Below are 16878 nucleotides of genomic sequence, written 5' to 3'. Positions count from 1 at the left end.
TTGTGGATGAGCAGCACTTGTAGCAGATACCGTTCTCTTTCAGGAAGATTCTGCAATCTGGCATAGATTTTCCCCTGAAGGATCTGCATTGCAGGAGAGGATGAGGCTTCTAATGGAGTGCGTGGGTCGCCCTCACACCCAGGGCTGTGGGGTACTCGGTACCGGGCCCGATGAGCTCCAATGGGAAATGTCACGGCAGCTTTAACCTGGCCCGTGGCCCTGGGTGCCCATTATAAAAGGGGGCTGTTGCAGTGTGCTTATAGTGATGAAAGTTTATAAGTGATTCGTGACGCCACCTGTGGTGTTCAGCAATGAAGATGTAAGCCGACGCTGCAGACAGATCCTCTGGGACAGATGGTGTGGTGCAGCAGTGATGTTATAGCCCTCCACAGGCAGGGCTGGAGTCCCAGGGCAGTGTAGGTGAAGTGACACTTAGATGGTGTAGTGTCAGGCACAGAGGTGGTGGCTGTGCTAGGCGGGATGGCGCAGGGAATAAGTGGAGGACACCAGGGCATGTAGTTCCAAAGCTTTACTCACAGTCTGTTGTACAAACAGGTGCCTGCCTCCATGCCATGTCCTCCGGGTCAGGGACTCAGTCAACCTCCAGGCCAGATGGAATACTCCTTTCCAACACTCTGCCAACAGATGCCTTTCTGAACGTCTCCTCTTATAGCGCCTTTAAATGAAGTACTCCTAGTACTGAGTTACACTGGAGTTCCTCTTGTCCGATGTTCTTATGAACTCTACTTGTACGGCAGACAGCTGTAGCCTGCTTCGGGGACTTCTTGCTACTAAGTCCCGGCTCACTATCCAGTTGCTGTTGTACCCCCAAGTCTTGTGTGAGAATAAAGTGGTCACTACTTCTATTCCTCCGGTGTCTGCTGCAGGACCATTAGTATCCGTACAACCTAGGGGACCGGACCCCGGCCTTGCGCTTGGAACTTCTCGGAAGGGTTCTCTTCTAACCCACGTCCTCTGTTCCCTTTTACTCCTCACGTTCCGTACTAATCTTTCTTTCTATGGAGAATCAGGCTTTCAGTCTATGTTGCTCTCTCTGTTTTCCTTTACCGTGCCAGCAGACCCAGGTCACTGGGATCTGCTGCAGCACTTCCATCCATCTTTCCCTCTCTACAGGGATCTTTTTCTCTCCAACTCTCTAACCAACTGACCTCTCATCCTAAACTCTTCCTGCTCCTTGTAATGTAATCTAACTCCACCCATCTCCCAGCACGTTTCGTGTTCCAAGCAGGGAGCCACCAATGGGTGCTTTGCTATACTCCAAGCAGGGAGTCGCCGAAGGTGCTTTGCCACACTACTTTGTGGGGTGGGGTGCAGGTGTTGGAGCGTGGTCAGGAGTCTCCACCTTACCTGGATGGTGGGATACCACACCTCAGGAGGAGGTGCAGTACCTCTGTGGCGACTGAGCCTCAGGGACGCCACAGTGGGCACTGTATCTTTGTCTCTGAGAGCGGCCAGCAGACCTGTAATTGGAACTTGGAGAAGAAACATAAGTCTTTTGCACTGACACAGATGTTCTGCGTGGGTTTGCAGCTGGTGACGGTGAGGCATATGACATTGCAAAATCAAAGCTGGGATCATTTCTGATTGTCGCTTGTTTGTGTGTAAAGTCTACAAAAACGGAGAAGGGAGGGAATGGAACACTGTGTTTGTATTTGTACGTGGAACCATGTGTGAGCCACCTCTCCTGTAGATTGTAGGACAACTTTTGGACTCTAGGGTTAACACCTTTGGCTGTGTGAAGGAATGCAAGTCCTTGTAGGTCACCTTCACATTTGGCAACTAGGACTTCCTTTAGCAGGTCACCTAGTTCTCTAAGTTTCTGGAGACCTTTGTTAGATATTTTAGGAAAGTCATTGATTCTTTTGAACAAGGCTCTCTCTATTACCTCTGCTGAGCCGTAACACTCATCCAGTCTCTTCCAGATCGCTTTGAGGCCGATTTGAGGGTGGTTTATATTAATGTCTCTGATTCTTACTGCATGTTTGACTGACTCTTCTCCTAGGTATTTGACTAAGAGGTCTATCTCTTCCCTGTGTTGTAGCCCCAAGTCTCCAGTGACATTTTGGAAGGAAGCTTTCCAAGCTCTGTAACCTTCAGCATGGTCAGTGAATTTCATAAGTCCCTTGGCAACCAGATCACGTCGTGTGAAGAACTTAGCAAATTCTGTTGTGAATGGGTTGTCAGCAGAGTATACTGGTGATGGTCACCCTGATAGTGATGTGAGGTGCGCTCATACCTGTTAGTATCCTCAGGATGGCGCCAGCTAGTGTCATATTGCTTTGGTCTGATGTGCGGTGTGTCAGCAAGGTGATTCACGTTAGTTACCTGGCGAGGGGCAAGGTAGTCATTAGCAGAGTTGTTTTGTTCCACGTTTTCCTGGAGCTGAGCCTCATTATGACTCTCACTCGCTTCACTGGATGTGTCGTGTTCTTGGTTATAGTTCAGATCAGGAAGTTCATTAACATATTGAGATGTGCGTTGTGACGAATCTTGCAGTGGCAACTTCAGACTTAACGTACTGCTTCGGCTATGCAGCCCAGGGTGGTACGCGGCTTCTAGAGATTCTGCTTCGACTAGTGCTGCAGCAGCTTCTCTTTTTACTGCTAGGCTCTCTAATGTGGCGTCCACGCGTGCCTTCTCTAACTGCGCCTTTCTCTCTTGGTCATTTAAGCGTGCTTTCTCTAATTTAAGTTTCATCTCTTCTTCAGCATAGCTTGCTCACATTTTGGCATCTTCAGCATTTGCGCGGGCAATGGCGACCGCGCTCCTGTTGAATATAGTCTTTGAGGAGACAGAAGTAACAGATTTTGTCCTGTGTGTTTTGTGGCACATGGTGTCTTGGAGGAATGCTTGGCTGTGCAGAGATTGCTATAGCTGTGAGAGTCTCTGTGTAGCCGGTGACTTGAATCTCACTAGGTGGGTGGGTGCAGTTTCACTAGTTCCTGCAAGCTGGATGGAAGGCTGTCTTTTTCCAGAATTCAACTAGCTGGATGGCCGGTGTGTCACTGGCCCCTGCAGGATGGAAGACTCTTCTTTCTCTGAGTTCCCGCTAGCTGGATAGCTGCTGTTTCACTGTTCTGTCCTCACTCAATGAAGCAGAATTCATGTAGCTTATACAGGCAGCAAAACCACTATACCGGGGTCCAATAAGGAGACTGTAGGTTGAATATGTGCTTTATTGAACGTGGTGGTATATTGGCGCGGTGAAACAGCGATGCTGTCACAAGGGGAGAAGAGAAATGAGATGCTTCCTGAATGCAGGCAGAAGGAGAATGGTGGACTGGAGGGAAAATGGGGCTGAACTAACCATAATCCTTTGCAAAAGGCGACCAGAGTGCATTGCAACCTTACCAGAATTCATTGCAAATGGAGGGAATGGCAAAATGAAAGTAAAACACACAATAACACTGCAGTTATGACTCTGGTCACTAGATGGAGCCAGAAAACACTATAAACATTAACAAGCAGATAATGAGGGATTATGAATTAAATGTCGGAGAACGAACACATGCATTTATGGTAAGTAAAAATGTTCCTAAAGGTGGCCAACCCCTTTAAGTGTATTGGAAAATGTCTTTAATTAGCTTAAAAATCAGCAAATTATACAGTATATTTTTGTGTTATGCGTTAGCTACAGTCTGCAGCAACTAACTCAACAGCCAGATGAAAAAGTGACTTTAATTCCACAGTCATGTAGAAATTGTATTAATAAGATTGTAAAAGAGTGAAAAAAATGCCCCTAAGTAGCTTTTGTGACTTAGGGCCCATTTTTGTAAGGAGTAGTAATAGGACCTCCATAGAATTGCATAATACCCCCTCAGACTGCACAGAGATTGTACAGGTCAGGGGTATGGAAGGCCTGTATAGGAGCCCTAGTACTGTGGTGCCACATTTACTATTGAATGGATAAAAGTACAAAAGTGATCTACAGCCTTAGAAACTGAACACTCAAAAAAACTGGATCTATTATAATTATATAACTGTTCTCTTGCAGGTATGTATAATAACGCCTGGTAATTATGCTCCAGCCACAAAAATTCAGCCACATGTGGATGCAGAAAAAATCTGGGACTCTCTGTCTGTAGAGGTAAAGGAGGTCTACAGGAAAAAATCCATTGAACGTGCGATAAACTTTATAAAGAAGAAATTTAATTGCGGCAGCAGGAAGAGCTATGAAGTTGTGGACACCATTGTAGACGCTCTCACATCGCCTTCACCAAAAGCTCGTTATCTGGTCATGAGTTTTGCAGAAAAAGTTATTCTTTACCTATATCTATGGCTTCCAACTTTGCTTTTTGATAAAATTCTACATTATGGCACTAAAAGAAAAAATAAATCTCATAAATAAAATGCAATGGGAGGATTGAAGTCTGATTAAGAATAGTAATCCCCTCTGTAGGTGGCCTAAAGATAAATTGTAGAGAGTGGTCAGGAATTAAAAATACTATTTCTCTCTTTTGCGTTGGGGCTGATTGCTGTTTTGGAGGGGATACATCACTGATCAGAAACAGGCCTTCTTTTGAACAATGTTTGTCTTATGTTGGGGGAGGGTAGTAGATTTCTAGATTTGTAGACTTTTTTTGCCCTGAATAGGCCACCCCAAAACCTAGAAATCAAAATCACTGATTATTATTTCTGATTACTTGTAGCAACAGCCCCAGTGAGTTCATTATGATGTATGCATCAACAGAACACAGTATTACTAACTCCTGGGCATGATGTCACCTGACAATATAAAGGTGACATCAACCCCCCAACCCTATTACTCCACTTACCACTGCCACATGGCAGTGGGAAGAGCTAGGCTTAGCGTCAGATTTGGAGCATCTTATGGATGTGCCATTTCTGGGGTGGCTTAGGGCTGATATTGGTAGCCGGGGAGTAGGAGAGGAGGCAATATCTCTGAACCCTTCCCAGGCTATTAATATCAACTCACACCAGGAACCTTGTGGGGTATCGTTCCTTGCCCAAGATTTTTAACATCAGCCCCCAGTTATGGGACTTCTCTCTGCTGGTTATCAAAATTGCACAGGAGCCCACCCCATTTTTTTTTTACAACTTGTAAATTTTATTGAAAATTTTTCAAATGTTAAATTTCCTTCACCTATGAAATTTAAAATGACTGCTTGAAAAGCATGTAAATCTCTGAGTGGGACCGATATGGGTAAAGTTTTAAAAAGATATAACATTTTTGGGAGGATAGTCCATTTTTATTGCTGAAATGTGTCCTAATAGTGAAAGATGGAGTGATTTCCATTTTGTCAATAAGTATTGCATTTCTGTATATAATGGAGGGAAATTGTTCTTGAATAAAGTAGAATACAGTGTGCATGATCTGCAAGTTTCCTAGCTCTGGTGACCCGGATGTCGTCATGACGATATCGGGTTACCATGGCAACGACCGTGACGCAGGGTTTCCAAAGGCAGAGGGGCTCCCGGAATGCTGCGATCGCGTTCAATCGCAGCATTTTGGGGGTTAAAATGCCAGGAGCCGTGTGTGACTGTTTCTGGAACTTAGTGCTGGGTGTCAGCTGTCAGAATCAGCTGACACCGGGCAGAAATCGCCAACACCCCTCGTGTGTACGGGCGATTGCGATGTTGTAATAACCCGTCCCTGGTCAGATAGGCCCAGGTCACATGGATGTATTATTACGCACTATGTCAGAAAGGAATTAAAGGGAATCTGCTATGTAATCCGAGAGCAGCATAAAAAAGGCAAGAGACTGAACTGCAGAAAAGACATCCAAAAATCAAAAGTTGATCTAATGCCCCTAGGCAAAAATTTACTGAACTGAACATGAGGTTTGTAGTTTAGCATTCTGATCAGACAGTATGTAGCCCACTTCACAGCGAACTTCTCAGTGGGTCCTAACTTTTTATAGCATTAAAGGAGCGGCGTTTTGCACTAGCCACAATCACGGCGACAATGCACCAGCATGGCGGGCGGCCTGGTGCCTCACAACGTCCATGCTGCAAGACTAGGGGTCCCGTCACATTTAGCGATGCACCAGCGATCCCGACCACGATACGACCCGGTCAGGATCGCTGGTGCATCGCTAAATGGTCGCTAGTGAGCTGCCAAACAGGCAGATCTCACAGCGTCGTAATAGCGGTCGGCGGTCGTTACTTACCTGTCAGACGCGGCGATGAAGACGTCCTCCCACCCGCGTCCACGTGTCGCTCGTCGGCGCCAGCAGGAAGCCCAGCAGGAAGTGGCCGTCCAGAAACGGCCCAGGACGTTCTCGCGCGATCAGTGATAGCCAGCGGGGGAGCCGGTCGGAGGTAAGTGTCACATGTAGCGATATCGCTAGCAATATCGCTGCTGCGTCACAAAATCGGTGACGTTTAAGCGACGTCGCTAGCGATCTCGCTTAGTGTGACGGGGCCTTAAGTCCCCATTACTCCAGGCCACACTGCCCCATAAGTACAAAACCACAACAACAATGGCCACCACACAGCACCAACACCAGGTGAAAGGAGACAAAAAAACTGACCTTCCACAAGCTCTCAGACTGAGTAAGTAAATTGTAAAGCACACAGACTACACACTGATGCCATCCATGTACTGTCCATGATTTTCATTGATAAATAGACAGCTAAATGTTATTTTCATCTATGACAGATAAAGAAAGAAGTATCCATGATATTTTTGCTGACACATGGTCCATAAAAAATAAAATAGACTTGTGAACAGCTTCATAGACAATATTGAGGAAGTGTTTTATCTATGAAAACCATGAAAAATGGACGTCTGAGTGATGTCTTATATAGAGAGCTGTATCGCTATGTACCAGTACAATATGCCTGTAAAGAAATTAACTGTTTTATTTAGAACACACAGAAAAAATGATCTGCATCATCACAACATGAAAGTTTACAAGAAGAGAGCTGACACACAAAAGCCGAAGAGATCACAAGGTACAAGAAAAACAACACCTAAAATAGGGGTGCACAATCTGCGGCCCGGGGGCCACATTCGGCCGGCGATGCCATTCTGTGTGGTCCCTAACCATATGGACAGAGAAAAGCTTGCCTGACAGGTTAACTATATGTGATCAGCCACACACAGAGGAGAAGTGTCAGCAGCTGAGGAGAAGAGACTGACCAGTACTAATGGTGCCCTGTGTAGATGTCTCTGGATGCCTCATACATCAGGAGTAGGGGGTCTCCTAATCCACCCTGCACTCCAGAAAGTAGTATGTGAATTAGAGAGATGGTCTCTGTGTCTATGCTTTCGCCACTGTAGTTTATGGGAGCTGTGAATCACTAGGGGGTAAGCAAAAAACCCACAATCTTTGGCAGAGCCATGTGCAGGTTCTTTAAAGGGAACCTGTCAGCAGGATTGTGCACATTAAACTACAGACAGTGTCAGGTTGTCGCCATTATACTGATGACAATGATATCTTGGTTGATGAAATCCATCTTGTGGTTGTTGTTTAATCTTTATTTGCAGTTTTAAGTTAATGAGATTTTCATGCTTTAGGGTCGCCGGTGAAGAGGTCTTCATGTGGTGCTCTGAATAGGTATTCCTCCTTATGGGCTTATGACAGGTCACTGATCCCTCAGTGACCTGTAACCTTATTTTACATATTGAATATAATAGTGTTGGCTTAGAGAAAAAAATTAACTTCAGCAAAACATGGAAAAAAAAACAGCACTGCGTGCATTAAAGGAGTTTTTCCCATTAAAATATACTGAAAATGTATTCAAAGAGTATTTGATGCATTTTTAATGTGGAATTAGGAACAAATTCTGTTTCTAAATCTTCATCAAAACAATCTGGTGTGAACGTACCATTCGAGTGCTGATTTTTGGAGATGAGAGTCCTGTAAGCAGAATTTGTGCCTTTCAGACATTTTTGGTGTATAAATCAATTTGCAACAAATGTCAAAGGTTATACCACGTTAAGGTTTAAGGTGACACTGCAACATCTGCTATTTGGTTTGATGCAGGTGCCAGCATAAGCCTGCAGCTATTGTATATGCTTCAACAGTTTATCTTAAGGCACAAAGGAAAGGTGTATTTAGTTTTCCCACAATGTAATTAAAAGTGTGAGAGACATGTGAAGAAGGAGGTTTCTTTTCCTCTGGTGTTGACTTGTGACTGAGCATTGAACGTCCTGGTCTTATGAGCATACACTGAAGCTGGAGCTATGGTCTCTGTTCTTTGGCTGTTGTCCTGCTGGCTGGACACACAGACCCTTGTATATATATTGCTCTTTGGACTATTGTCGATTGTAATCTATACAAAGCTAAGAGACAAAGATGTATTCTTCAATCCTCAGGGAAGAGCGGTGCTCATCACAGGCTGTGACTCGGGCTTTGGAAACCTGCTGGCTCACCGGCTGCTTGATATGGGATTCACCGTCTTTGCTGCTTGTCTTTTGCCAGATGGAGACGGAGCTCAGGCTCTGATAAACCATTCATCCCCTGGGCAGGTGAAAGTTATCAGGCTAGATGTGACCAGTGATGAAGAGATGGAGAAGGTGAAACAATACGTGAAGGAAAACCTCCCTGACAAAGGTAAGAAGGTTATTAGTAGAGTTGAGCGAAACGGGTCGAAAAATTTCAAAAGTCGCTGACTTTTGGCAAAGTCGGGTTTCATGAAACGAAACCCGACCCTAGGATAAGGTCGGCCACGAGGTCGGCGACTTACGCGCCAAAGTCGCGTTTCAAAAGTTTGTTTTGCGCTCTTTTTCAGCCAATCAGGATCCACGGACACTGTGGGCAACGTGATGACATAGGCACGGGTCACCATCTTTCAGAAGGGCATGCAAGTGATTGGCTTGCTTTGGTGGGCGTCACAGGGGGTATAAAAGGGCGTGCACGCCGACCGCCATCTTACTTCTGCCGATCTTAGCATAGGGACAGGTTGCTGCTGATTCTGTAGGGAGAGCGTTAGGCAGGGAAGAAGAAAAAAAAAACTGCTTCTGCTGCTAGCGATTTTGCCTGTACAACACACCAGTCACTGTGTGTGCAGTGCAAGGGGAGGCTATATAGTGGTGTATCAGTGGTGTTGGTTGTTGGGCTGCCTTCTAAGGCTTCCTGACATTCCTGCATTGCTGTTTACCCACTGCTCCGCAAACTGCTTTTTTAAAAGCAATCCCAATTTTGTTTTTTTTGTCCTGCTGAGAAGAAAAAAAAACTGCTTCTGCTGCTAGCGATTTTGCCTGTACAACACACCAGTCACTGTGTGTGCAGTGCAAGGGGAGGCTATATAGTGGTGTATCAGTGGTGTTGGTTGTTGGGCTGCCTTCTAAGGCTTCCTGACATTGCTGCATTGCTGTTTACCCACTGCTCCGCAAACTGCTTTTTTAAAAGCAATCCCAATTTTTTTTTTTTGTCCTGCTGAGAAGAAAAAAAAACTGCTTCTGCTGCTAGCAATTTGGCCTGCACAACACACCAGTCACTGTGTGTGCAGTGCAAGGGGAGGCTATATTGTGGTGTATCAGTGGTGTTGGTTGTTGGGCTGCCTTTTAAGGCTTCCTGACAGGCTGGCATTGCTGTTTACCCACTGCTCTGGAAACTGCTTTTTTAAAAGCAATCCAATCTCCCTTATCCTATAGTCACTTTTGTCACAGCTGTGCCATCGAGCCTGTGACATAGCGCTCAGATATCAGTGGGCCTCACACAATCCAAAAGTGTCCAGTGTCCACAAGTGTCTGCAGAAATTCAAAATCTCCCTTATCCTCTCGTCACTTTTGTCACAGCTGTGCCATCGAGCCTGTGACATAGCGCTCAGATATCAGTGGGCCTCACACAATCCAAAAGTGTCCAGTGTCCACAAGTGTCTGCAGAAATTCAAAATCTCCCTTATCCTCTCGTCACTTTTGTCACAGCTGTGCCATCGAGCCTGTCACATAGCGCTCAGATATCAGTGGGCCTCACACAATCCAAAAGTGTCCAGTGTCCACAAGTGTCTGCAGAAATTCAAAATCTCCCTTATCCTCTCGTCACTTTTGTCACAGCTGTGCCATCGAGCCTGTCACATAGCGCTCAGATATCAGTGGGCCTCACACAATCCAAAAGTGTCCAGTGTCCACAAGTGTCTGCAGAAATTCAAAATCTCCCTTATCCTCTCATCACTTTTGTCACAGCTGTGCCATCGAGCCTGTGACATAGCGCTCAGATATCAGTGGCCCTCACACAATCCAAAAGTGTCCAGTGTCCACAAGTGTCTGCAGAAATTCAAAATCTCCCTTATCCTCTTGTCACTTTTGTCACAGCTGTGCCATCGAGCCTGTGACATAGCGCTCAGATATCAGTGGCCCTCACACAATCCAAAAGTGTCCAGTGTCCACAAGTGTCTGCAGAAATTCAAAATCTCCCTTATCCTCTAGTCACTTTGGTCACAGCTGTGCCATCGAGCCTGTCACATAGCGCTCAGATATTCATTGGGCCTCACACAATCCAAAAGTGTCCAGTGTCCACAAGTGTGTGCAGAAATTCAAAATCTCCCTTATCCTCTAGTCACTTTGGTCACAGCTGTGCCATCGAGCCTGTCACATAGCGCTCAGATATTCATTGGGCCTCACACAATCCAAAAGTGTCCAGTGTCCACAAGTGTGTGCAGAAATTCAAAATCTCCCTTATCCTCTAGTCACTTTGGTCACAGCTGTGCCATCAAGCCTGTGACATAGCGCTCAGATATCAGTGGGCCTCACGCAATCCAAAAGTGTCCAGTGTCCACAAGTGTCTGCAGAAATTCAAAATCTCCCTTATCCTCTCGTCACTTTTGTCACAGCTGTGCCATCGAGCCTGTCACATAGCGCTCAGATATCAGTGGGCCTCACACAATCCAAAAGTGTCCAGTGTCCACAAGTGTGTGCAGAAATTCAAAATCTCCCTTATCCTCTCGTCACTTTTGTCACAGCTGTGCCATTGAGCCTGTCACATAGCGCTCAGATAACAGTGGGCCTCACACAATCCAAAAGTGTCCAGTGTCCACAAGTGTGTGCAGAAATTCAAAATCTCCCTTATCCTCTAGTCACTTTGGTCACAGCTGTGCCATCGAGCCTGTCACATAGCGCTCAGATATTTATTGGGCCTCACACAATCCAAAAGTGTCCAGTGTCCACAAGTGTGTGCAGAAATTCAAAATCTCCCTTATCCTCTCGTCACTTTTGTCACAGCTGTGCCATCGAGCCTGTCACATAGCGCTCAGATATCAGTGGGCCTCACACAATCCAAAAGTGTCCAGTGTCCACAAGTGTCTGCAGAAATTCAAAATCTCCCTTATCCTCTTGTCACTTTTGTCACAGCTGTGCCATCGAGCCTGTCACATAGCGCTCAGATATTCATTGGGCCTCACACAATCCAAAAGTGTCCAGTGTCCACAAGTGTCTGCAGAAATTCAAAATCTCCCTTATCCTCTCGTCACTTTTGTCACAGCTGTGCCATCGAGCCTGTGACATAGCGCTCAGATATCAGTGGGCCTCACACAATCCAAAAGTGTCCAGTGTCCACAAGTGTCTGCAGAAATTCAAAATCTCCCTTATCCTCTCGTCACTTTTGTCACAGCTGTGCCATCGAGCCTGTCACATAGCGCTCAGATATCAGTGGGCCTCACACAATCCAAAAGTGTCCAGTGTCCACAAGTGTCTGCAGAAATTCAAAATCTCTCTTATCCTCTCGTCACTTTTGTCACAGCTGTGCCATCGAGCCTGTGACATAGCGCTCAGATATCAGTGGCCCTCACACAATCCAAAAGTGTCCAGTGTCCACAAGTGTCTGCAGAAATTCAAAATCTCCCTTATCCTCTTGTCACTTTTGTCACAGCTGTGCCATCGAGCCTGTGACATAGCGCTCAGATATCAGTGGCCCTCACACAATCCAAAAGTGTCCAGTGTCCACAAGTGTCTGCAGAAATTCAAAATCTCCCTTATCCTCTAGTCACTTTGGTCACAGCTGTGCCATCGAGCCTGTCACATAGCGCTCAGATATTCATTGGGCCTCACACAATCCAAAAGTGTCCAGTGTCCACAAGTGTGTGCAGAAATTCAAAATCTCCCTTATCCTCTAGTCACTTTGGTCACAGCTGTGCCATCGAGCCTGTCACATAGCGCTCAGATATTCATTGGGCCTCACACAATCCAAAAGTGTCCAGTGTCCACAAGTGTGTGCAGAAATTCAAAATCTCCCTTATCCTCTAGTCACTTTGGTCACAGCTGTGCCATCAAGCCTGTGACATAGCGCTCAGATATCAGTGGGCCTCACGTAATCCAAAAGTGTCCAGTGTCCACAAGTGTGTGCAGAAATTCAAAATCTCCCTTATCCTCTCGTCACTTTTGTCACAGCTGTGCCATCGAGCCTGTCACATAGCGCTCAGATATCAGTGGGCCTCACACAATCCAAAAGTGTCCAGTGTCCACAAGTGTCTGCAGAAATTCAAAATCTCCCTTATCCTCTCGTCACTTTTGTCACAGCTGTGCCATTGAGCCTGTCACATAGCGCTCAGATAACAGTGGGCCTCACACAATCCAAAAGTGTCCAGTGTCCACAAGTGTGTGCAGAAATTCAAAATCTCCCTTATCCTCTAGTCACTTTGGTCACAGCTGTGCCATCGAGCCTGTCACATAGCGCTCAGATATTTATTGGGCCTCACACAATCCAAAAGTGTCCAGTGTCCACAAGTGTCTGCAGAAATTCAAAATCTCCCTTATCCTCTCGTCACTTTTGTCACAGCTGTGCCATCGAGCCTGTCACATAGCGCTCAGATATCAGTGGGCCTCACACAATCCAAAAGTGTCCAGTGTCCTCAAGTGTCTGCAGAAATTCAAAATCTCCCTTATCCTCTTGTCACTTTTGTCACAGCTGTGCCATCGAGCCTGTCACATAGCGCTCAGATATGTGGGCCTCACACAATCCAAAAGTGTCCAGTGTCCACACGTGTGTGCAGAAATTCAAAATCTCCCTTATCCTCTCGTCACTTTTGTCACAGCTGTGCCATCGAGCCTGTCACATAGCGTTCAGATATCAGTGGGCCTCACACAATCCAAAAGTGTCCAGTGTCCACAAGTGTCTGCAGAAATTCAAAATCTCCCTTATCCTCTCGTCACTTTGGTCACAGCTGTGCCATCGAGCCTGTCACATAGCGCTCAGATATCAGTGGGCCTCACACAATCCAAAAGTGTCCAGTGTCCACAGGTGTGTGCAGAAATTCAAAATCTCCCTTATCCTCTAGTCACTTTGGTCACAGCTGTGCCATCAAGCCTGTGACATAGCGCTCAGATATCAGTGGGCCTCACGCAATCCAAAAGTGTCCAGTGTCCACAAGTGTCTGCAGAAATTCAAAATCTCCCTTATCCTCTCGTCACTTTTGTCACAGCTGTGCCATCGAGCCTGTCACATAGCGCTCAGATATTCATTGGGCCTCACACAATCCAAAAGTGTCCAGTGTCCACAAGTGTCTGCAGAAATTCAAAATCTCCCTTATCCTCTCGTCACTTTTGTCACAGCTGTGCCATCGAGCCTGTGACATAGCGCTCAGATAACAGTGGGCCTCACACAATCCAAAAGTGTCCAGTGTCCACAAGTGTCTGCAGAAATTCAAAATCTCCCTTATCCTCTCGTCACTTTTGTCACAGCTGTGCCATCGAGCCTGTCACATAGCGCTCAGATATCAGTGGGCCTCACACAATCCAAAAGTGTCCAGTGTCCACAAGTGTCTGCAGAAATTCAAAATCTCCCTTATCCTCTCATCACTTTTGTCACAGCTGTGCCATCGAGCCTGTGACATAGCGCTCAGATATCAGTGGCCCTCACACAATCCAAGTGTCCAGTGTCCACAAGTGTCTGCAGAAATTCAAAATCTCCCTTATCCTCTTGTCACTTTTGTCACAGCTGTGCCATCGAGCCTGTGACATAGCGCTCAGATATCAGTGGCCCTCACACAATCCAAAAGTGTCCAGTGTCCACAAGTGTCTGCAGAAATTCAAAATCTCCCTTATCCTCTAGTCACTTTGGTCACAGCTGTGCCATCGAGCCTGTCACATAGCGCTCAGATATTCATTGGGCCTCACACAATCCAAAAGTGTCCAGTGTCCACAAGTGTGTGCAGAAATTCAAAATCTCCCTTATCCTCTAGTCACTTTGGTCACAGCTGTGCCATCGAGTCTGTTACATAGCGCTCAGATATTCATTGGGCCTCACACAATCCAAAAGTGTCCAGTGTCCACAAGTGTGTGCAGAAATTCAAAATCTCCCTTATCCTCTAGTCACTTTGGTCACAGCTGTGCCATCAAGCCTGTGACATAGCGCTCAGATATCAGTGGGCCTCACGCAATCCAAAAGTGTCCAGTGTCCACAAGTGTCTGCAGAAATTCAAAATCTCCCTTATCCTCTCGTCACTTTTGTCACAGCTGTGCCATCGAGCCTGTCACATAGCGCTCAGATATCAGTGGGCCTTACACAATCCAAAAGTGTCCAGTGTCCACAAGTGTCTGCAGAAATTCAAAATCTCCCTTATCCTCTCGTCACTTTTGTCACAGCTGTGCCATTGAGCCTGTCACATAGCGCTCAGATAACAGTGGGCCTCACACAATCCAAAAGTGTCCAGTGTCCACAAGTGTGTGCAGAAATTCAAAATCTCCCTTATCCTCTAGTCACTTTGGTCACAGCTGTGCCATCGAGCCTGTCACATAGCGCTCAGATATTTATTGGGCCTCACACAATCCAAAAGTGTCCAGTGTCCACAAGTGTGTGCAGAAATTCAAAATCTCCCTTATCCTCTCGTCACTTTTGTCACAGCTGTGCCATCGAGCCTGTCACATAGCGCTCAGATATCAGTGGGCCTCACACAATCCAAAAGTGTCCAGTGTCCACAAGTGTCTGCAGAAATTCAAAATCTCCCTTATCCTCTTGTCACTTTTGTCACAGCTGTGCCATCGAGCCTGTCACATAGCGCTCAGATATTCATTGGGCCTCACACAATCCAAAAGTGTCCAGTGTCCACAAGTGTCTGCAGAAATTCAAAATCTCCCTTATCCTCTCGTCACTTTTGTCACAGCTGTGCCATCGAGCCTGTGACATAGCGCTCAGATATCAGTGGGCCTCACACAATCCAAAAGTGTCCAGTGTCCACAAGTGTCTGCATAAATTCAAAATCTCCCTTATCCTCTCGTCACTTTTGTCACAGCTGTGCCATCGAGCCTGTCACATAGCGCTCAGATATCAGTGGGCCTCACACAATCCAAAAGTGTCCAGTGTCCACAAGTGTCTGCAGAAATTCAAAATCTCCCTTATCCTCTCGTCACTTTTGTCACAGCTGTGCCATCGAGCCTGTGACATAGCGCTCAGATATCAGTGGCCCTCACACAATCCAAAAGTGTCCAGTGTCCACAAGTGTCTGCAGAAATTCAAAATCTCCCTTATCCTCTTGTCACTTTTGTCACAGCTGTGCCATCGAGCCTGTGACATAGCGCTCAGATATCAGTGGCCCTCACACAATCCAAAAGTGTCCAGTGTCCACAAGTGTCTGCAGAAATTCAAAATCTCCCTTATCCTCTAGTCACTTTGGTCACAGCTGTGCCATCGAGCCTGTCACATAGCGCTCAGATATTCATTGGGCCTCACACAATCCAGAAGTGTCCAGTGTCCACAAGTGTGTGCAGAAATTCAAAATCTCCCTTATCCTCTAGTCACTTTGGTCACAGCTGTGCCATCGAGCCTGTCACATAGCGCTCAGATATTCATTGGGCCTCACACAATCCAAAAGTGTCCAGTGTCCACAAGTGTGTGCAGAAATTCAAAATCTCCCTTATCCTCTAGTCACTTTGGTCACAGCTGTGCCATCAAGCCTGTGACATAGCGCTCAGATATCAGTGGGCCTCACGCAATCCAAAAGTGTCCAGTGTCCACAAGTGTGTGCAGAAATTCAAAATCTCCCTTATCCTCTCGTCACTTTTGTCACAGCTGTGCCATCGAGCCTGTCACATAGCGCTCAGATATCAGTGGGCCTCACACAATCCAAAAGTGTCCAGTGTCCACAAGTGTCTGCAGAAATTCAAAATCTCCCTTATCCTCTCGTCACTTTTGTCACAGCTGTGCCATTGAGCCTGTCACATAGCGCTCAGATAACAGTGGGCCTCACACAATCCAAAAGTGTCCAGTGTCCACAAGTGTGTGCAGAAATTCAAAATCTCCCTTATCCTCTAGTCACTTTGGTCACAGCTGTGCCATCGAGCCTGTCACATAGCGCTCAGATATTTATTGGGCCTCACACAATCCAAAAGTGTCCAGTGTCCACAAGTGTGTGCAGAAATTCAAAATCTCCCTTATCCTCTCGTCACTTTTGTCACAGCTGTGCCATCGAGCCTGTCACATAGCGCTCAGATATGTGGGCCTCACACAATCCAAAAGTGTCCACACGTGTGTGCAGAAATTCAAAATCTCCCTTATCCTCTCGTCACTTTTGTCACAGCTGTGCCATCGAGCCTGTCACATAGCGTTCAGATATCAGTGGGCCTCACACAATCCAAAAGTGTCCAGTGTCCACAAGTGTCTGCAGAAATTCAAAATCTCCCTTATCCTCTCGTCACTTTGGTCACAGCTGTGCCATCGAGCCTGTCACATAGCGCTCAGATATCAGTGGGCCTCACACAATCCAAAAGTGTCCAGTGTCCACAAGTGTGTGCAGAAATTCAAAATCTCCCTTATCCTCTAGTCACTTTGGTCACAGCTGTGCCATCAAGCCTGTGACATAGCGCTCAGATATCAGTGGGCCTCACGCAATCCAAAAGTGTCCAGTGTCCACAAGTGTCTGCAGAAATTCAAAATCTCCCTTATCCTCTCGTCACTCTTGTCACAGCTGTGCCATCGAGCCTGTCACATAGCGCTCAGATATTCATTGGGCCTCACA

General features: G+C 46.3%; 2 protein-coding genes across 2 annotated transcripts in view; both read left to right on the top strand.

Annotated features, from left to right (window-relative positions):
• LOC141057298 (retinol dehydrogenase 7-like) overlaps nt 1–4476 on the top strand; it is a 78051-nt gene extending 73575 nt beyond the window's left edge. Inside the window, exon 4 of the mRNA XM_073553840.1 lies at nt 4016–4476. Within this exon, the coding sequence (XP_073409941.1) occupies nt 4016–4369 (354 nt within the window). The 3' untranslated portion in view covers nt 4370–4476. The remainder of the gene's footprint in view (nt 1–4015) is intronic.
• Nucleotides 4477–7301: 2825 nt separating this feature from the next.
• LOC141057297 (retinol dehydrogenase 7-like) overlaps nt 7302–16878 on the top strand; it is a 119999-nt gene continuing 110422 nt past the window's right edge. Inside the window, exon 1 of the mRNA XM_073553839.1 lies at nt 7302–8543. Coding sequence (XP_073409940.1) covers nt 8174–8543 — 370 coding nt within the window. The 5' untranslated portion in view covers nt 7302–8173. The remainder of the gene's footprint in view (nt 8544–16878) is intronic.

Source organism: Dendrobates tinctorius, unplaced genomic scaffold (assembly GCF_039654945.1).
Source record: "Dendrobates tinctorius isolate UK_male_01 unplaced genomic scaffold, ASM3965494v1 ptg000203l, whole genome shotgun sequence".
NCBI lineage: Eukaryota > Metazoa > Chordata > Amphibia > Anura > Dendrobatidae > Dendrobates > Dendrobates tinctorius.
The sequence above is the reverse complement of the archived record's forward strand: the minus strand, read 5'-3'. Positions and strand labels throughout refer to the sequence as shown.